The 22,142-nt window shown below is 37.3% G+C and overlaps 1 protein-coding gene across 1 annotated transcript in view; it reads right to left on the bottom strand.

Moving 5' to 3' along the window:
• Window positions 1-1,512: 1,512 nt before the first annotated feature.
• The window catches only part of SRP72 (signal recognition particle 72), a 31,072-nt gene continuing 10,442 nt past the window's right edge, over window positions 1,513-22,142 (bottom strand). The window contains exons 7-19 of the mRNA XM_047091201.1: window positions 21,920-22,044; window positions 21,769-21,826; window positions 19,030-19,161; window positions 17,971-18,099; window positions 17,078-17,150; window positions 15,171-15,235; window positions 13,472-13,567; window positions 12,318-12,421; window positions 12,113-12,190; window positions 11,046-11,183; window positions 7,055-7,092; window positions 4,297-4,456; window positions 1,513-3,649 (exon numbers count right to left, since the gene is read on the bottom strand). Coding sequence (XP_046947157.1) covers window positions 3,472-3,649; window positions 4,297-4,456; window positions 7,055-7,092; window positions 11,046-11,183; window positions 12,113-12,190; window positions 12,318-12,421; window positions 13,472-13,567; window positions 15,171-15,235; window positions 17,078-17,150; window positions 17,971-18,099; window positions 19,030-19,161; window positions 21,769-21,826; window positions 21,920-22,044 — 1,374 coding nt within the window. The 3' untranslated portion in view covers window positions 1,513-3,471. The remainder of the gene's footprint in view (window positions 3,650-4,296; window positions 4,457-7,054; window positions 7,093-11,045; window positions 11,184-12,112; window positions 12,191-12,317; window positions 12,422-13,471; window positions 13,568-15,170; window positions 15,236-17,077; window positions 17,151-17,970; window positions 18,100-19,029; window positions 19,162-21,768; window positions 21,827-21,919; window positions 22,045-22,142) is intronic.

Raw genomic sequence — 22,142 nt, 5'->3', positions numbered from 1 at the left:
GGGGAGGGGAGGAGATGGCTGGCAAGCTAGGGGAAGCTTTAAACCCAGAGGAGTGGGGAGGACCAGCCACGGGAGTTGGGAGACCCGTGGGGCCGATCATCTGCATAGGAAAAGCCTCCACCCTACCATCCCATCCGCGACATTTCCTCGGCAGGTCGCACTATGGCAGGATTCCCTTATGCTGGGACACAGTGTCTCAGAAAAGCCTTCCAAGCTGGCCCAGATTCCAGCGTCTCACCTCTACCTCACCACTCCAGAGTAGCCCGGCCTAAGGCCTAAGTGTCTCCCGTCGGGAGATCGCTTAAGGGTACCAGCGTCCCAGCAGATTCCGTGCCTCTCCAAGCCAGTAACCATAAGCCTGAAAAGTCAAGTTTTTATCTTTCCGGCCCCCTGTTTTTTTAAAAAAAAATTTTTTTTTCAACGTTTATTTATTTTTGGGACAGAGAGAGACAGAGCATGAACGGGGGAGGGGCAGAGAGAGAGGGAGACACAGAATCGGAAACAGGCTCCAGGCTCTGAGCCGTCAGCACAGAGCCCGACGCGGGGCTCGAACTCACGGACCGCGAGATCGTGACCTGGCTGAAGTCGGACGCTTAACCGACTGCGCCACCCAGGCGCCCCTTCCCGGCCCCCTGTTAACTACACTAGGAGTGTCCAGAGGCTGCTATCCAGGATGCTTAAGGAAAGAAAAAGTGAACGGTTCCCTTGTTTTAAATTCCTGACACATGTCGCCTAAAAAAGAATTCTGAAGATTAAATTAGTAGTCGGCCAGGATCACGGATACCAGTAATGCTGGGTATTAAAACTACAACTAAACAAAAATAGTCGCCCACAGTTATATATAGCAAATTAGGTACCACCTGGGCTTTTCAAAGGTGGTGTAATGTTTTTTAAACTGGTTTAAAAGCATATGGATGGTTTTTATTATTTTGCTTTAATGTTTGAGAGAAAGTGAGAGCACAAGGGGGTAAGGGGTAGAAAGGGAGAAAGAATCCTATGCTCAGCCCAGGCTCAGCTTGCAAAGCCTGATGCTATGCTAGCTCTCAATATGGAGATCATGATCTAAGCCTGACCTAAGCAGAAATCAAGTCAGATGCTTAACTGAGCCACCCAGGCAACACTTATTTCGTTAAACTGCATTCAAAAACATAGTTCACAATCCAACAAAATAATCAATGCAATAAACTGACTTTCCTTCATCAGATTTACCGTTCAAATAGGCTTGTAAGGAACAGTGAATGAAAGGCAGGTTCCAGGTTTGAGTAATGCAACAGTTTTTCAGGTTAGCAGTTTCCACTCAGCCTTGAAAATGCTGTGCTTAATAACTTAAAAAATGTCTACTACTCAATTTGTTTATATACTGGAAGGTAAAACTGGGTTCTTCCAGTCCCATCAGATTAGTTTTGTAGCTTTCTGGGAGGGGCAAGAAACAATTTTAGATATTCAGCCTAAAAAATTCTTCATATACCAACCAGAAGTCCCTATAAAATGCCAAGACCCATAACACCTTAATCCATACTCACTGCTAGAATCTTTTATTTTAAAATGTACCACAGTGAATGGATGTATCCATATTGTCTTTTATAAATGTACACACACACACACACACATATATATATATACACAAAGTATATATGTCATTGGTTAAAGACCTGTCCAAAAGAAGAAACAATTACTAGAAATTTAATGTAGATGTTTACACTTCATTTGACAATTATAATTTATTTAAACTGAGGTTTCAGTTGCTTAGTAATGGCTGGTAATGACAATGACTAGCAATTACAGTGACTAAGTAGAGAAATGTAAATTTCACTTTTTGGTGTATTGGGTCAAAATTTTCAACAATGGATAATTTTCAACAAAATTCTGTAGCTCAGTTAACCTAAAAATGATTATCCTTCACCACAGAAATTTAATGGATTCCTAAATAACAAATTTACTAACAATTATTCCTGTAATGGGGTATATATTCAGAAGGAATAAGTACATCACTCTTACCAAGAGTATTCTCTGAGCTCAAAAAGTATTATGCCATAATAAATCATTCATATATGAGGGTCTCTTGTTTAGATGTTACTGCAGATTCTGATTATGCTAAACAGAAAGGCAGCACCACATTTCTTACTTTTGTAAAGGAGGAAGAAAGCCTTTTAAAAATCTCTTTGAGGAAGTTTTGATATGTTCAGAGTCAAACACAGCAGCACTTTATTAATAAGGACAAAGTAATATGATCATAAAGAAATACTCAAAGTCTAGATTCAATGCTATCTTGGGCAGCACAAAATGAATACTCACAAGCGTGGGCATCCCAGTGTGTCTGTCTCACAGGTTCAATGGGAAAGTGGCTTATAGGTGAGGAAAGACCAGAGCAACACTGACACCAGACTGACTGTATAATACTTCATTACTTTGAGAAGGGTAATGAATGCATGTACTCTGAATGATGAAGGGGAGTCATTTCAGTATCTATTAACTGGGCCAAACAATTCTGTTAAGTTCTAATACTGCCTGCTACTGAACTCTGGTGGATTTTCTCTCTACCTCAGAAGTCAATGTCTGAGCTCTTGACAGGGCCATTAAATCTTTCTGACTGAAACAGTCCAAACCCATCTGACCTCAGAACCACTGAGTCTAGGAGTCAACTTCTTGCAACATTGATACATTTGCTTGAGTTCTTTAATGGTGATAAATCAGCATAATGTTATCATAATCTGAAAACAATACTGGGGTGCAAAGAAGTCTTAATTTATATATATGTGTGTACTTGTGTATATATATGTACATATACACACCCACACACTTTTCATTACTATATATGTTATATATATATATATATAACATATATAGTATATGTAGTATCCCATATTCCAGTATCACGTAACAGAGAATTTATAGTTAGAATTAATCATGACATTTACTTTAGTTTTCCTGTGGCCACTTATGTAATGAAGTGAAGAACACCAGTGTATTAATAAGGTCCCTTTTTATCACATGATATTTCTAAGCAGTTATTTATTTGGAATGCTAAGAAGATTCCACTTTCAGTCTCCTAAGGCCTCCTAAGACATAATTTAAAATGGGCTTTGGTAGGAACAAGTATCTTCAGACTCTAGTTGAAACAGAAGTAGTTTCTGTTTAAATCCTAGGAAACTTTGGATAACATGCCTTGTTTGTGAAACTGAAAAAACACCAGATCAGCACACAAAGAGAAAGGATGCAACAGAGATCAAGGTGGGAAAATGCCCCATTATTTTGAGGGCTTATCATCTGTGCAAAGCTAGGTAGTACAAGTAGGCTAAGTCTGACTAGGCAGAGTCTGAGGAAGATGTTTTCCTGTTTGATGCATGAGAAAATAATTTTATGAAAATGTGGGGGATGGGTGAGGGAGAAACTCTGTGTTTCTTGCTGTGTTACCTTTATGTTCCTAGTGTCAGTGAGACTAAAAATAGCCTGGAAACAAGAATGTTCCAATCACCAGCCACCTTTTCCACCTTTCTTCTTTTTCTGTTGCTGTTTCTTTTTTGTTGCTGGAGCCCCTGCAGGTTTCTGGTGTCTTGGGGGTATGATATTACTTGTAGATGCAGCCGATGTTGCTGCACTGCCAGGTCGTGGGGAGGTGGGTGGGCTGCTCACAGTCTTACTGGCATCCCTAAAATCATCAGATCAGGAAGTGTTGGTCATTCATATATTCAACAAAAGAAAAGGCTATAAAAACACATGATTCTTAACAATCTTCCACATATATTCTATTTCTTTCTTTCTTTTTTTTTTTTATTATTCTATTTCTTTTAAAGGGGGATTCCCAACTCCCTATCCATTTTTCTTTTGAGTACAATTTTTACTGCTTCATAATTAAAGAAAAAGTAATATATGGTTCATGCCAATTTTTAGAAAGCTTAGAAAAGAAAAAAATTTAAATGACCTATAATCTTACAATGTAGAAATAACTTATTTAGTAACATTTTTAATAACTTCTTTCTAGTCATCTTACTTATAGTATCTGTTTATCTACATATTCAGTTGAATGACAAGTGTATTTAGAGCTTCCGTTTGAAGAAACTGAATCCTAACATTTATAATACAATTCTACAATCCTAGTATTTACAATATAATCAAATCAGAAACACCACATTTTCTTTTCTTTCCATAAGTATATTATAAAACATTTATTAAACATATCTGACTGTACTTCCTAACTTAAAATATATTTAAAAATTCTTACTAATGACCCTGAGTCAATCTGAAAAAGAATCAACCTATGCTCTGAGTGACTTCAATTGAGGAGCAATGACTTACAGTTCAGATGAAGCTCCTGCCGTTGCTCCCTGGGTCCCTTTTCCAATCTGATCCTTCTTCTTACCCTTCTTTCTTCCCCGGTAGTAAGAACGTTCTCGCATTGGTAGCCATCTTTCTGGATCTGGGGTCACCTTTGGGTCATAATTCTTAGGCAGTTTTCCTGTATAACAATTGATAAAGGAATGAGAAATCTGTCCATAATGTTTTCAAGATAGTTTGCTTAAGGAATGTGTCCTAGCCTGGGAATAAATAACATTAAAATTGAAGTTAAGTTCATCTGAGAAAGTTTTATTTGTATAATCTAGCAGAGGAAAAGGCCTTATTTCTAAGCATGACAGAAAATTCAGAAGCCATAAAGGAAAAGACTTCACAGATGTATCTATATAGAAAATTCTTTTTTTGGGGCGCCTGGGTGGCGCAGTCGGTTAAGCGTCCGACTTCAGCCAGGTCACGATCTCGCGGTCCGTGAGTTCGAGCCCCGCGTCAGGCTCTGGGCTGATGGCTCAGAGCCTGGAGCTGTTTCCGATTCTGTGTCTTCCTCTCTCTCTGCCCCTCCCCCGTTCATGCTCTGTCTCTCTTTGTCCCAAAAATAAACGTGGGGAAAAAAAAAAAAAAAAAGAAAATTCTTTTTTTTTCTTTTAAGTTTACTTTTTTTTTTTTTTGAGAGAGAGAGACAGAGAAAGAGAGAACCAGCAGGGGAGGAGCACGGTGAGAGGGACAGAGGATCTTAAGCAGGCTCTGCACTGATAGCAGAGAGCCCAATGTGGGGCTCCAACTCACAAGCCACGAGATCATGACCTAAGCTGAAGTCAGATGCTTAACCGACTGAGCCACCCAGGCACCCCTATATAAAGGATTCTCAACTTCATTTGGTAAGAGATATATTTTTAAGAGAAATAGCAAATATATATATATATATGTATCATATACACACACACACACACACACACACATATATATATTTGCATGCTATATAACAGAGTGGACTGATATTCTTAATGTACAAAAAGGTCTTGATAATCAATAGGTAAATGCAAAAAAAATGGGCACTGCTATTATTAGGGTAAGCCAGGAGAAATAGAAGTCCTTAATCATGTGAAAAAATGCTCTTCTACCTCACTAATTAGAAATGAAAAAGGTAACAAAATTCTATCAAACTAACAAATATTAAAAGCAGTAATACCCAGTTTTGGTGAAATAGTGAGAAACACTCAAACATTACGGCAGAAGTGTACACAGTTTAGCCTTTGTAGAGAGTGATTAAATTTAGCAGTGCCACTCAAAATTCATACTTCTAGAAATTTATCCTGCAGATATCCAAAAGACACAAGGTTATGTATAAGAATATTCTCGAGGGGTGCCTGGGTGGCTAAGTCGGTTAAGTGTCCAACTCTTGGTTTCAGCTCAGGTCATGATCTCATAGTTTGTGAGTTCAAGCCCTGAGTTGGGCTCTGTGCTAACGGCACAGAGCCTGCTTGGGATTCTCTCCCTCTTTCTCTGCCCCTCCCCCACTTGCTCTCTATCTCTCTCTTTCACAATAAGTAATAAACACTTAGAAAAAAAAGAATGAACATAAATCACTTGTAATACTTATCTGGAAACTACAAAAAATAAGAAAGTAAGTGAAACGGCAAGTTATTTCTACCTACAGTTATTGGCTGCTCCCTTGCAGTATTATTAATACATAAAACAAATACTTATAGTGCGCTGCATGCAAACATTAGCTTCTGCACCATCCCAAAACTCTACTAAGATGGAAACAAACACATTAGAAAGAAAAATAGGAAAAAATATATTATCAATAAAATTTTGGAAGCAGGAAAACAGATGGAGGAATGGTAATAAACTTAGCAGACTTGAGAGACCTGAATTCTAACACAATAGTGAACAAAATCAAAAACAATGTGATTTACACCACAGATTTCCCAGATCCAGAGACAGGTAGGTGGCTCCAAGGATAACCTCTGACTAGTTGACACCAAACATGGTAATTCTACCCTCTCCTGCTATGGACTAAAATCAACTATAGCCTAAGCCAAACAATGTATGGCATTCCCCTGGTTAATGGTTCAGGGCTGGACACTGACCTATGTTGGCCCCATCAGATTAATGGGAAAGACATGCCAGCTGCAGAAAGTCCTTCTCTGAAAGGCTGGATATAAACAACAAGCTCTGTTCCCCGCCCCCACCTTTTTTTTTAAGAGAGAGACAGAGCCTAAGTGGGGGAGAAGGGGGCAGAGACAGGAAGGGAGGGAGGGAGGGAGGGAGAAAGAAAGAGACAGAGAGAGAGAGAGAGAGAGAGAGAGAGAGAGAGAGAGAGAGAGAGAGAATGAATCTTAAGCAGGCTCCATGCCTAGCACAGAGCCTGATGCAGGGCTCAATCCCACGACCCTAGGGATTACGACCTGAGCCGAAATCAAGAGTTGGATGCTTAACGACTGAGCCACCCAGGCGCCCCCACATTCCATTTCATAGATGAAAAACTTAGGCAGGTATCTTAAGTAACCTATTCACAGTCACAGCAAAAGAGCAACATAACTAGAGGAACAATGTAAATCCAGGGAATCAAACTCTCTAGAGCTGTACTCTCTAAAAAAATAAAATGTTAGCTATAGTCCAGACTAAAGTCAGTGTTCAAAGACAGAAGAGAGGACAATGTATTTATGCGTGACGACTTTTATACAGGGCTAAACTCAAGCTTTTAATTGAAGATTCTATAAGACAGAATCTAAAGATAAAAAAAGAAAAAAATTCTTACCTTTCTTTTTTTTCTTCTTCTTTTTCAAATCTCCCTGTCTATAAAGAGAAGAAATATCATCACCATCATCATGATAAAATATTTATAGCAGAATAAACGTGCAAAAGAGTGAACTGGGCATTTTATCATAAAGGCATTTAAGATTTTATATTGTCTTGCCAAACTTTATAAACTAGCTGGGATATTAATACTGGTTAAGTTTATTCTTGTTTATTTTTACTTTTTCTACTTTTGCATTCAAGCATATTTTATTCAAAAACAAAAACACACTGAACAAACTCTGCCAGTAGAAATTGGCCTTGGGTGGAGAGGATTCCATGCATACTGATGGAACAAGGTATCACCCAATGGAGCATCTGTCCTTCCTAAAAGAAGCCTTTAAAAATGGTTTGAGTGGGGTCATTGTTTTCAGGTTGACTGGCTTCAAGTTTCTGTGATGCAAGAGCCAATGCTGGGGCACTAATTCTGCTGCTCTTCAAGTAGCTGCAGGAACAAATGTTAAATTGAGTAAGTCATAATCTCAATTCCTCTCTAGGTATTTTTTTTCCTCCTCAAATTTTTATTTAAATTCTAGTTAGTTAACACACAATGTATTATTGTTTTCAGTATACTGGTTAAGTTTAATCAAGCTTCGTACACTGCAGCTTTTGGAAAGTGGTTTAAAAAAGAGGGCTAGCAATGTAGATACCATTTACATTGCCATATATTAAGTCTGTGTAAAAAGGGAAGAAACTTGAATAAGCATAAAAATCTACAATACTATGTTAAGTTATATGCTTGGTAAAACAACAGGTAACTAAACTCTTAGGCAAAAGAACATGTATACATATCATACACACAAAGAATATCTCTGGGAGGGTATGTAAGACAAGTAACATTGGCTGTGACCTTGGAGAGAGGACAGCACACATGGGTGGGAAGAAGCTTTTACTCTGTACTTCTTTATCTTTCAAATCTTGAAACTGGTAAGTTTATAGAATTTTTTTTAAACATTATTATTTTTTTTTTCAACGTTTATTTATTTTTGGGACAGAGAGAGACAGAGCATGAACGGGGGAGGGGCAGAGAGAGAGAGGGAGACACAGAATCGGAAACAGGCTCCAGGCTCTGAGCCATCAGCCCAGAGCCTGACGCGGGGCTCGAACTCACGGACCGCGAGATCGTGACCTGGCTGAAGTCGGACGCTTAACCGACTGCGCCACCCAGGCGCCCCAAGTTTATAGAATTTTTTAAGTAAAATCTTCATTAAGTACACTGACCAAAAAAGGGGGTGGTGGTGCTGAAAGGAGCATGAAAAATCAAGAAGACACTTCAGCAAGTATTGACAGCAGTTAAGAAGCAGACATAGAAAATACCTCTGTACATAATCATATGTGCTATATCTCTATGGGAACTATGAAACAGTGAAGCATAAAGGTGAGACTGCAACAATTCCTGCCAAAAAGTCATTCTAACAAGTCATTCAATTGTGGAAGTTCTTTCGGGGTACCCTCAAAAATAGGATATGCAACATACAGTGTCTTTATTTATTTGATGTTTATTTATTTACTTTCTTTAAAAATTTTAAATGTTTATTTTTGCGAGAGAGAGAGAGAGACACACACACACACACAGAGGGAGGGGCAGAGACAGAGCACGAGCAGGGCAAGAACAGAAAGAGACCGAGACACTGAATCTGAAGCAGGCTCCAGGCTCTGAGCTGTCAGTCCCCATGTGGGGCTTCAACTTATGAACCGTGAGATCATGACCTGAGCTGAAGTTGGACGTTTGACTGAGCCAAGTGTCCCTTAATGTTTACTTTTTATTTATTTTGAGAAGGAGAATGCATGCATGGGAGTAGAAGAGAGAGAGGGAGAGAGAATCCCAAGCAGGCTCTACGCTCAGCTCACACTCAGTGTGGGGCTCAAACCCATGAAATGTGAGATCATGACCTGAGCCAAAATCAAACGGTGGATGCTTAACCAACTGAACTACCCAAATGCCCCAACAGGGTCTTACTTTCGAGTTTCATCTCTCACCCAGACCATGCAACAGTCTTCTAAATTGCCTCTCTACTAATCACACTCTACAGTCAGACCTGCAATTTCTCAAAGGTTCTCTGCAATTTCTTCTTTGCTTTTGCTTGCACTCTGCTCAATTCATCCTCTTTAATGGTCAACACAATCACTTCTTCCTTGAAGTAATTTTTTAACCCCTGACTGTCCCCAGGAAGAAACTGTTCCCTCTGGTATACTCCTCTATGCTCTGCACAATCACAGAGCATGCAACCTTTACTGAAATTAAATGGATTTAATTTATTATTTCCTTCTGCTAGACTTAGGATTAGAAAAGGGGGCACCCGGCTGGCTCAGTTCGAAAAGCAGTGACTCTTATTCTCGGGCTGTAAATTCAAGCCCCAATGCTGGATATAGAGATTAGTTAAAAATTAAATAAATAAATAAAGAATTAGAAAAGAACTATATTCCTACTGATTACTCAACTCTGTTTTGGAAGAGGAAAAAAATTACTAAAGATATATAAAATAGGTGTTATTTAAAAATCCCCTTGGGGCGCCTGGGTGGCGCAGTCGGTTAAGCGTCCGACTTCAGCCAGGTCACGATCTCGCGGTCCGGGAGTTCGAGCCCCGCGTCGGGCTCTGGGCTGATGGCTCAGAGCCTGGAGCCTATTTCCGATTCTGTGTCTCCCTCTCTCTCTGCTCCTCCCCCATTCATGCTCTGTCTCTCTCTGTCCCAAAAATAAATAAACGTTGAAAAAAAAAAAAAAAATTAAAAAAAAAATAAAAAAAAAAATAAAAATCCCCTTAAGATCTGGCTTGAATTTTTCATTTTGATGAAGCTTGAAGTAGGACTTATATGATGAAATGGAATATGGAACAATGTAGTATCTCTGGGACCTACAATTCCTTATTTTACTTTTAAAAACCTATTATCAGGATGACAGTGCTTTTTTTTTTTTTTTTTACCAAATAGAGTTCATAATGAAGTTAATCATATACTGTTGTTGATGTATTTTTTTAAGTTACAAAAAAATTTGCATTTCAAAAGGCATTCTTTCAAAAAAGGAGAAAACAGTGAAAAATTATGAACGCCACAAATCTGGGGGAAGGGTTATATGCCTTCCATTCTCTATTCATCCTGACTCTCTATTCATAGAATCTTAAACATTACACTGTAGGCCTCCACAGTGTTTCTGAGATGGCAATATGGGAGAGTAAGAATTGCTGACTTCTAGGGCACCTGGGTGCTCAGTCAGTTAAGAGTCCATCTCTTGATTTAGGCTCAGGTCACGATCTCACAGTTTGTGGGTTCAAGCCCGTGGCACTGAGCCCACTTGGGATTCTTTCTCCCCCTCTGCCCCTCCCCTACTCTTGCACACATGTGTGAGCTCTCTCTTTCTCTTTCTCTCAAAATAAACAGGTAAACTTTAAAACAGAAAAAAAAAAAAAGAATGACTTCTAAGTTAATGAAGCTGGCTAATCCTTCCTCCAAATCAACAAAATAAACTTCATCTGAATTCTGGTATAGAATTACTAAATGATGTACTAAGTGTACATCAAAAACGTACAAATAAAAAAAGTAGAGAATATCCAGCCAATGGAATACTATGCATAAAAAGAATGAAGTATGTCTATACTAGGAATATGGAAAAACCTCCACGAGTCAGTAGAAGAAAAGGCGGAAAACAGTAAGAACAATATATTACTCCCTTCTGTAAAAAAACAAAAAATAAACCAATCCAAAGAAAATATTTTAAAATTATCTTTGTGTGTAAACACAAAGAAGATCCTGAAGGATATACACTCAGTACTAGGGGGAACAGAGTACACTACTAGGGGGTAAACAGGATGAGGACTAAGAACTGGGTATAGCAAAAGAGAAGGGGAACAAAGGGGACTTAAACTTTATTCACATGGAATTTTCACAGAATGTATTTTTTATTCCTTATATAATTTAAAGTCAGCATTAGTGAATGTTACAATGAAAAACATTACCCTTGCTCCTTTGGTTGACTATCTCCAGCAACTTTTCCGCCCTTTTTCCGAATGTAAGTAGCACCAGGAGAATTTTCAAGAGCCTCGACATCTACTTTCAGAGACATACTATCTGACGAGGGCAGGTGTTTACTAAGACTGGGATTGAACAGGAGTTCAGGAACACAATATATATACATATATATGTCTGTTAAAAGAAAGACAGTTTTTGATGTCCTTTGCCAAAAGTAAAAAAATGTTCTTAAATCTTCTACAGAATAACAAATCAGGTCATAAGGTCAATTACATATCATATACCCTGAAAAAAGAGCAATAATTTAATCATCCATTCCTTAACTCAGTGACACACTTCAAGATGGTGGCTTAATAAAATCTCCATTCTAAAACAACTACCACGGTTATACCTCATAGACTTGCTCACTATAAAAGTTTTGACTCATGGCTGCTTAGCATCCACCACTCCACCTTGGGTTCATGAGCACACCCTGATGGAGTAGAGTAGCACAGCCAATTAAGGCACTGAATCTCTCCAGTAATTGTTTGAGATGGGCATGTAACTTAAGACAGCTCAATCAAAATGACATCTCAGAATCTTTCACAACTACTCAAATAAAATATGCTTTTTCTTTTCTTTTTTTATGCTGCTGGACTTGAACCTGAAGAGACACAGCTGCATCTTGTTGACTTCATTTTTGCTTCTGGATCAAACTGGACCCCAAGATGGATCTGTTATGGTAGTTTTTAGTCATGTAGATCAATAAATTCTCATTTTTGCTCTTACTAGTTAGTAGAGGGTGTTGTTTGTTTGTTGAAACTTACAACAGAAAAAGTCCTGCTGGGGAGTGGGCACCTGGCTGGCTCAGCTGTGGAGCCTGCGGACTCTTCATCTTGGGGTGTGATTTCCAGCCCCACGATGGTTGTAGAGATTACTTAAAAATAAAGTCTTAAAAAAAAATACAAAAAACAAAAAGCAAAAACGACGACAGAAAAAGCCCTGATCAAATGAGGTAGTGGAAAGGATCTAGCATGCATTTGGGAGCTATCTGGAACAACAATCAAAAGGATACGCTTTTGCCTTCTCAGGATCTACAAGTGAGTAAGCAGAAATAAGCTGCGCCAGGGTGTGAATATCTTTTGGATTTTGTCTAAAAAAAAAGGATAGTAAACAGTTTATGAAACTGGAAAAAGTAACAAAAACAAGAAAATAACATATTTGTATCAAGTAACAGCAATACAATTTGCATTTTTACATCTCCACCTTTCAGAACTTACTTCCATAGCTGTTCTAGGTCACTAATTGCCTCCTTTTTCCGCCCATATTTGAGTTTGAAGTTTGCAGCTTCTCTTATCAAGGACAAATGAGCAGAAGATTTGGGCTACAGGTTCAATAAGAAGAGGAAAAAAAAGTTTTAAGCTAAATATCTAGCAAGTTCATAAAGTTAATATATTCATTAGACCTTTAAGATGGACCTATCCATTACATTCCTCATCTTAAGTTATACTGAATGCATGAAACAACAAAAAATAACACACATACAGGGGAGGGAGGTAGACAAATTATACAAGTGATGACCAATTTATGAATTTGGAGCATAACCTATCTCTACACTGTCTATAACTAGAAATATTTCCCCATGAGCAAATATTAAAGATATGTCACCACAGTTCTCAAATATTAACACAGTATTTCCCAGAACCCTGATATCCCTCCACTGCTAATAGTGCTAACAGTATAAATACTGTGTGAATGTATATTTATAAATTGGATACTGCCTATAAACAAACCCATAATGGAAAAAATGAAAAGTGTTCCTATTCCATGGACACATGAGATACAATTACTGCATGTATTTATTGTTTCACCAATTACTACCATCCACGAGCTCTCTCTCGACAAGATGAGCACTCCTAATGCACTCATGTATTACTGTTTTTTGAGATTATACCCGAACACACACACACACACACACACACACACACACACACACAGAGTTAAAACCATAACTGAACTTCTGTTTTTAATTTTGCAGCCATTCCTATTTCTAATAACGTTACTTGGTATACTTAAAAAATTAATTTGACAGTCTAATAATATTCCATTCTTTAAACAGTGACTTGGAATATTTTATTCACTAAGTTCACTACTTGCAGCTTTTTATTTTTTTTTAATGTTTTATTTTTTTGAGAGACAGAGAGAGAGAATGCGAGCAGGGGGGAGCAGAGAGAGGGAGACATAGAATCCAAAGCAAGCTCCAGGCTCTGACCTATCAGCACAGAGCCTGATGCAGGGCTCAAACCCATGAATCATGAAATCATTACCTGAGCCAAAGTAGGATGTTTAGCCAACTGAGCCACCCAGGTGCCCCTGAAGCTTTTTATTTTTATGTAAAAACATGCCCTCATGACAATTTCTTCCACATATTTACCTGATGGTTTTGATACCACTGGATAGCTTGCGTGAAGACCTCAATGGCACTATCAATATCTTCCTCATGGCTGTACATAGTCACTAATGCAGACACCTACCCAGCCAAAAGTATAAATTAATGAATAAAATTCCCTTCTCTCCCAGAATAAACTTTTTGAAAATGAAAAAAATTGAAGAAATAGAAAATAAAAGTTGCTAGGCTCTGTCAATACCAAATTCATCATAAAAATTATTATCTTTTTAGAGCACAGTAACTAGAAATACTGTATACAGCAGTGGTTTCCAAATGCAAAGGTAGTTATCTATAAAATGTAACTTTCCTCTTTTTTATTATTTTTATTATTATTAAAAAATATTTTTTTTACATTTATTCATTTTTGAGAGACAGAGAGAGAGCACAAGTGGGAGACCCTGGGGCAGAGAGAGAGGGAGACCCAGAATCGGAAGCAGGCTCCAGGCTCTGAGCTGTCAGCCCAGAGCCTGACGCGGGGCTCAAACTCACAAACCGCGAGATCATGACCTGAGCCGAAGTTGGACGCTTAACTGACTGAGCCACCCAGGCACCCCAGCTTTCCTCTTAAAGTAGTGCCAGTTCACAGTTTGTTACCAGTGTATGGTAAGGTAAGCACAACAAGTTGAGAGTAAGTGTTTAGAGTATTAGTTTATAAGGTAAGACATTGCTGGGACTTCCAATGTGTGATTGGTGAGGTACACTGCAGCACAGCTAATGTCCCATAAGTTGTATCTGGCCTGAACTACAAAAAGCCAGTGAAAAGCTTGCCTGGTGTGGAGGCACGGAGGCCCATGTGGTTGGAGTATAGTGAGAATGGGAGGGGCACAATGAGATGAGGTCAGAAAGGAAAGAGAAACAAAAAGCTGGATCTCAGAGAAAATCAGTAAAACTGATGAACCTCTAGCTAAACTGACCAGAAAACAGAAAAAGAAGACCTGAACATCCAGTGTCGGGAATGAGAGAGGTTCTACAGATCTTAAAGAGATAAATAAGAAATATCGGAACAACTTTTATGCCAATAAATTCAACAACCTAGATGAAGTGGAAATATTTCTTGAAAGGCCAGATATGAAATAGTAGGAACCTTTACGTTTGCTTCTAATATAAAGTAATTATCACCCAGTCTTTAAAATATGAGTCTTCAAAAGAGAAAGCACTACTGTTATACATTTACTGAGTGCTGACTGTAAACAAGCTGTGTTAGAGGATACAGACATGAATAAAAGTCCCTATACAATAAATGCACATACCACCAACTACAGCATTAGTCTCTGCTTTGAAACACATGCTTTCACAGCAACATCACTGATTTAAACCTGTGATGCTTGAATCATCAGAGAACTAAAAACTAAATTTGTTGGCCCCTATTACTAAATTGCTTTAGCTCAAAATACCACACTGAAGACATGACAGAATAATTTAGGCTAAGAAATTCCCTATGTAGGTCTTAGATTATTTAAAGTTGGCTTTCAGTGATAATATAAAGCCTAAATAGTGCCTCAAATATTTGCCTAATAAACCAATGCAAAGCAGAACATAAAGTGAGATTAAATGTATACCAGATAAATAACTGTATTTTAACTACTACTGCATTATGAATAAATAGAAATTAAATACAAAAAAATCAAACATACCAACAAACTATAATTCCATTACTTTCAGTCTTTTAATATTTTAAACTCACCATGCCTGGTTTATGTTTTAACTCTTCTATGCTTCTCAATATTAGACATGCTTTGGATATATTACCTTGAGAGATTAAAAACATCATCATCATCACACTGAAGAAAACATATTATGAAAAAAATACAAGAAGTTTAAGTCACTTTGTAGTATCTCTAAATACTCAAGCTTTGGGATCTTGGAGATAATGTACTCTACTTATTCTTTTTACATATACATAAAGAAACGGAGTCCTAAAGAAACAATATAGTTTGCTTACACCCACAGAGTTAATGGCAGAGATGTTACCAGAAAAGAAGTATCCCAACTCCCACCTAGTCTGTTAAGTTCTATTTCTCCTTTCGTAGACTGTCACTTAAAGGAAGCTCTACCCTAAAGACTTTGAAATATGAAATACTGTAGATGGGAGCGCAATGGAAAACTTCCTATGGTGTCAAAATACTGTTTTTTTACTCATTGCATACCTCACTAACATAACCTTTCAAAGACTTGTCACAGGAACCATGATAGGCTCTTAGTAATTTTAGTACGATAAATAATCCTTTCAAAAATAAACTGAAAACTGGAGAAGGAAAGAAAATAAGGGGAAGAGCAAGAAAAAGGAGAGGTGGGAAAAGAAAAATTAAGAGAGGAAGTTAAGGAAATGTGAGTATGGGTAACAGGAAGATCAATAATTTTTTTTAATGTTTATTTATATTTGAAAGAGAGAGCATCTGTGCATGCCAACGTGTGCACATGAATGGGAGAAGGGCAGAGACAGAGAGAGACAAAGACAGAGAATCTCTGTGCTGTCAGGACAGTGCAGAGCCTGACACAGGGCTTGAACTCACAAACCATGAGTTCATGACCTGAGCTGAAATCAAGAGTCTCAAGAGTTGGACACTTAACCAGCTAAGCCACCCAGGCGCCCATTTGTATTTTCTCTTTTAGAGTAATCTTTATGCCCAACATGGGGCTCTGGGGCTTGAACTCACAACCCTGAGATCAAGAGTCTCATGGTCTACCAACTGAGCCAGCCAGGCACCCCAAGACCAACAATGTTTCTCAATCTTGTTTTCATTACTACACACTATGGAGCCTTTTAAGACATTTCCTCCCCCCCCCACCCCCCCCCCATTGTCAATTCTCATCTTTACCCATGAAGTTTTCATTTCAGCCATCATAATATCTGTAATTTTTCTGATCATCCACCAAACAACTGATCCCCACCACCTAATGCTGAGAATGCATGGTCTACACCAGAGATACAACTTTCTATGATGGAAATTTCCTAATCTACCCTGTTCAACTAGCCACATGTGGTTATGAAGCTTCTGAAATGTGTCTAGCACAAAGGAGGAACTGGCTTTTAAAATTTCGTTTAATTTTAAACTTAAAATAGTTATACTTGGATAGTGGTTACCAAATGCAGATAATACATAGCTACAGACAATCACTCAGGGTTTGTTTAGAATCATGGGCAAAAACAAAAGCAGTTTTTTGTAAGATTCAAAAACATCAGTTTTCATTAAATTGTCTTGCCTCTTCTCCCCCAAAGATATGAGTCAAAATATAAACAAAGGATAAAGGATTAAGAAATTCTGAGAACTAGAATGCAAAGTAACCCTTATTTCACATAGCTACTACCAAGTGACAGAAGCATTTCTACACGACATACCCAGGAAATTTGCGTTAAGCATGATCTTTTGAAATATAGGAATCCTTTGCTTCTACTGACTTTCAAGGCGTATACTGAGAATCATTCTAAAAATTTAATAACCCAAGAAAAGGCTGTTTGAAACATCGATAATTATGATTCATCATCGCGCAAAATTTTTTAAATCACATAGCCCACAAGTACTTCAGAATCATTTTAATCATGTTTCCATTAAAATGATATTTTAACCATGATGAAATCACTATCAATACCTTGGGAAATTTTCAGTTGTGCCATGGTCAGCTTAATTTCAGCTGCATTTTCTGGATGTTGATCTGAGAATTCCTAAAATGTTTTAGTTGGAGGGAAAAAAAAAAAAATCACACCTAATTTATTCAACTAGCTGCACATGTTTCAATTACCACATCTACACAGAATTTTAAATCCAGTTTTAAGATAGTAAAGTTCTGGTTTTAGATCAAAATTTTAATTCCGGAAAAATTTTATTTGATACCTATTTTGTTTTAAAATTACGTCTGAAAAAAAACATCAAATTATGCTCGGAAAGTGTAATAATATCAAGTTCCAGGAAGTCATTACTAGACAAATAATAATTCAGGTTACCACATAGTTCTGTTTGTTTAAATAAGATACTCAAAACAGATGATATATCCTTACTGAGAACCCCTGCCTAGACAACTCTGCCCTTCAGGATGGTCCTAATTTTACCCAGTTCAACTTTCCAATGTAGTGTACCCTCAGGAATTTCAAACATGTAATCTAGCAGTTGGTTTAGAATGACAAAAACCAAGTCAGTATCTCTGTAATTGTTTGAGTTTTTAGACTGGGACTCATTGGAAAATACATTATTGAAAAAGATTAAGCATGTTCTGGTATTATAAACCTAAAACAAACCTTTAACTCATGCTAAATTGATCTCCAAATGAAAAGCATTCCTCAGGGTTTAGGTAAACATTAATGCAAACTTACACAAAACAAAGTGGTAGCTCAAGAATTAACTAAAGTGACACTGTGGAATTTGTCTAGTGGTATATTACCTATTAGTTTTCCCATTTTATTTACAAGTTTGCAGGCTATTATAATGAAAATAAAACAAGGATGCAACTCTCTGACACCTCATTAAAAATTCAAGTAATTCCTTTACCTGAAGCAGCTCTATTGCTTTTACATGCTGCTTTTCCCGGCAGAGCTGGGCAGCTTGGATTAATACAGGCAGGAGATGCTCAGGACTTTGGGACTGTAAACTGGCAGATATTTTGCGGCACTGTTCTGCCTAAAAGATAGTATCCCCCCCACCCCCAAATAAGTTGGTTAATGAAATTAAACAGTAAGTGAATGACCAAAAAGAAAAGGATGGGGGTGGAAGAGGAGGGAACTCAGCTGAAAGACAATAGTAAGTGAGCAACTATCTAGGGTGAAAGAAGTGGTTTATAATATCTATTCTCAATTTTTTCTTATAGGAAAAAAATTTCCATTTACTAAATTTAAGCCATGAGTTATGAAAGTATTTAGGAAAGGACTAGTTCTGAACATTAATTTGTATGCTTAAATTCCAGAATTTTGTTAAAAAAATACAAGTATCAGTCTTTGCTTCAAAACAACAAAATGTATAGGTATTTCTTGCTAAAGTATCTAGACTCAGTTCTAAATAATAAAAATGTTATTGCCTCTCACTCCCACTGAAAACCTCTGTTACAGAAGAATATAAAATCATTATTTAGAATTAATGCATGTTAGAGTTAGAATTACATCCTTAGCATTTATAACTTAAGTAAATAGTACAAACTAAAATGAAAGATCTTAAACCTATAATCACAGTCGACATCTTTAGTGACTTCTACTTTAACTCAGATCAGAAATAAGGTAATGAGAACATTATCTCATTTACAAGTGTGAATAATGTTTTCTTCCTCTTAAAAGGCAGCTGCAGACCCTTACAAAGAATTGAGCAAATTACTTGTTTAACAAATAAAATCTATGATACATGACATTCTGAAGAACACATGACATACAAGACAAAAAATGTAAATAAGTTGTACTGATTTATTTATATATATTTATTTATATAATATATATGTTTGTTTGTATATAAATAAATTGTACTTATATAAGACAAAAAAATAAATAAATAAATTGTACTGATGCACCCCTTATGCCATACTCCAAAAGGGTTAGCCAAGGGAATTGGAGGTTTGTTACCTACCTGGTTTGTGTACATAGCAAGCAAAGCTTTGTTAAATTCTATAGCTTGCAGCTGTTTCTTGGAAAGCTTAAACTCTACTCCTTCTGCATTGGTTAATTTCACCTTCTTCTTGGAGTCAAAGACATTTTGGTCCTGACAAAAAAAAGTTCATCTGCCATTAACAGCAATCTCAGACTTTAACTCTTTTAACACTTCAAGACTTTATTACTCTTCCATTTAATACACAAGAGAGCTTGGAAGATAATACATCTACCTGGTTAGGTTGCCTAAATCTCTAAGATGCATATAAATTTGTCTTAGGTTCTTGGTTTTCTTTTGATTTATCCTTCCACTCTTAACTGCTTGTTTTGAGCTTTGTGAAGAAAAGTACATATGGACAGAACAAATCTTACATTGGAAATTAGGACTAATGACAAAGATACAAAGAAATATGCAAGCTACAAACTATGCCCTTTAGAATTTAGATAACAAACGAGGAGCGCAATTCATTTCTCTTTGCAATAGTCATTATGTAAGCAAATCATTAAAATTTAGAAATAAATTCACACCTCTTTTGAACCCATTTTTAGCAAAAAATGCTAATGTAATGTACTGTTCCCCACCCCCCCCCCCCAACACACACACTTCTCACCTAGGTAGAAGCTCAAATAAGTTCAATTTCTCAAACTTCTATGTGGGACAAGCACAGTGTTACTGTTAAGAATTCTAGAACGTCACATACCTTTCTAGGATAAGGAGGACAATTAAATTACATTGCATCCTGAGAAGGCCAAACTGAGCATGTGAATGTCTACTGTGTGCACAATATTCTTTGTTAAATAATATATCTATTTGCAAATAAATGATATCCCTATGCTTTTTAAACCAGGTCTTCTATTAGTATGAAGACTAAAAGGAAGCAAAGAAGAAATCTAGAATAAATTCTACTTTTTCTGAGTGTGAAGCTCCAAACCAGTACATATCCTTTTAATTTGTTTTCTTAGTTTCCTCCCACAGGTCAAATATTTCTCCATATGTTCACTTGCTTAAACTGTAACCCTCCTGTTCAAGGGTCATCTACAAATTTGCCAACATGGAGATCTTTTCTTTCACCAATACTTCAGTTAAAAGTCAAAAAGTTTGAACAATATAATGATTAAGACTGAGTTTCATATTTCTTTTCATTACCTATAGCATCCAGCATTATTCTGAATAAAAAGTTTGTTGAGTATGGGGCGCCTGGGTGGCGCAGTCGGTTAAGCGTCCGACTTCAGCCAGGTCACGATCTCGCGGCCCGTGAGTTCGAGCCCCGCGTCAGGCTCTGGGCTGATGGCTCAGAGCCTGGAGCCTGTTTCCCATTCTGTGTCTCCCTCTCTCTCTGCCCCTCCCCTGTTCATGCTCTGTCTCTCTCTGTCCCAAAAATAAATAAACGTTGAAAAAAAAAAAAAAAGTTTGTTGAGTAAAGAAAGTTTGGCATATAATTACAATGAGATTAAGATATTTAGTGTTTCACACACTCTCCTTTCCATAATCATTTATCCAGGTAAAATGAATTTATCCTCACTGGCATTTCAAATAATTCATAAACACAGGCAGGTATATAATGCTAAGATTCAAATGCCACAATCTATTTTTGGAGACCTAAACTATGCTGATAGCCTGCAACATCCTATAACTACTACTGGCCCTAATGCTATTATCTCATTTTCTGGGGATTCTCTAGATTTCTACTATAGAAGGGGAGAACTACCATGAAGGACTCTGCAATCAGAGAACTGAATCTCTGGAATCTGAATCCAAGTTCCACCTTTAACACAGGCTGTGTGACCTTACACAAACTGTTTTAACTCCTTTCAGCCTTAGATTATATTCCTATAAATCAGAGATAAGTACTGCCACCTAGAAACCTAACTGTGAAGATGAAATAAATGACACTTGAAAATTCACACAGCTGATCAAAAGGAATCAAATGTTACTTATTTTCTGCTGACTTGAATTTCAAATCTGAACTTGAAATGTTCTTCCATTAAAACAGTGTTCTAAATGGTAGTTACTTTTACTAACACAGTACTCTTTAGACCTGTTTATATACACACTTGTAATATTTTACATGTAGTATTGGGAGTGGGTAGAGAGAAAACCTGTCCATGTTTCCCCTCCCCCCAAATAAAAACCACGAGAAAGAAAAAAATTATTTATATAGAAAACTTGTATTCAGACTCACTAGATAAAAATGTCACATAAAACATGCATGTTAAGCTTTCAGTTTAAGTCTAAACAATGGGCACCTGGGTGGCTCAGTTAGTTGAGCGTCTGACTTCAGCTCAGGTCATGATTTTGCAGCTCGTGGGTTTGAGTCCCACATTGGGCTCTCTGCTATCAGCAGGAAGCCCACTTTCGATCCTCTTGTGTTCCCCTCTCTGTCCCTCCCCCACTCTCTCTTGCACGTTCTCTCTCGAAAAGAAATAAAAACATAAAAAAAGTCCAATTTATTTTTCAATACATAGATTGTCTACATTATTATAAACTGGTAAAAGGCCAAGATTTTAAAGTCCAGAGTCTGTAACTACAAAAAAGTTTTATTATCTGAATATGGCTTGCAGAATCATCATCATTATGAAAGTTAAATAACACTCTCCATTGTAATTTTGCTACAACTGTACTGTGTCATGGAAAAAGAACAGTTATCCTAGGACAAAGCTGAGGTAGTATGTTTTCAATGTAAAATATAAGTATAAGAAAGCCATGGATAGCCCATACCTTGTTAATAGTAATGATATTATTTGCAATCACAGCCAGCAATCCCACATCTGTCGGCCTGTGAACAATAAACAACAGTCAAAAAGGAACAAACATTTACAAAGAAACTTCATCCTCTATAAAAGGCATTTCATTTCAATAATTTACTTACTTTAGTTTTATTATCTGATTGTAAAGTTGCAACGCCTCCTCTGTACGACCCTGAAGCTGCAGAATATAGGCCATCTGCCCATGAATGATGGCCAGTTCTGCCTGTGGGTCTTCCTCAGTCCCATCCTAAGTAGAAAAAGAAACTTTTTTCCCCTGTAAATTCTCCAAATTGATCTTCATAATTACCAAGTGTTCCAAACATTCAAAAGATACATGATCTCGGG

Source organism: Lynx rufus, unplaced genomic scaffold (genome assembly GCF_022079265.1).
Source record: "Lynx rufus isolate CCGP_SWC_20201006 ecotype Redwood Valley unplaced genomic scaffold, mLynRuf1.p SCAF_3, whole genome shotgun sequence".
Lineage (NCBI taxonomy): Eukaryota > Metazoa > Chordata > Mammalia > Carnivora > Felidae > Lynx > Lynx rufus.
The sequence above is the reverse complement of the archived record's forward strand: the minus strand, read 5'-3'. Positions and strand labels throughout refer to the sequence as shown.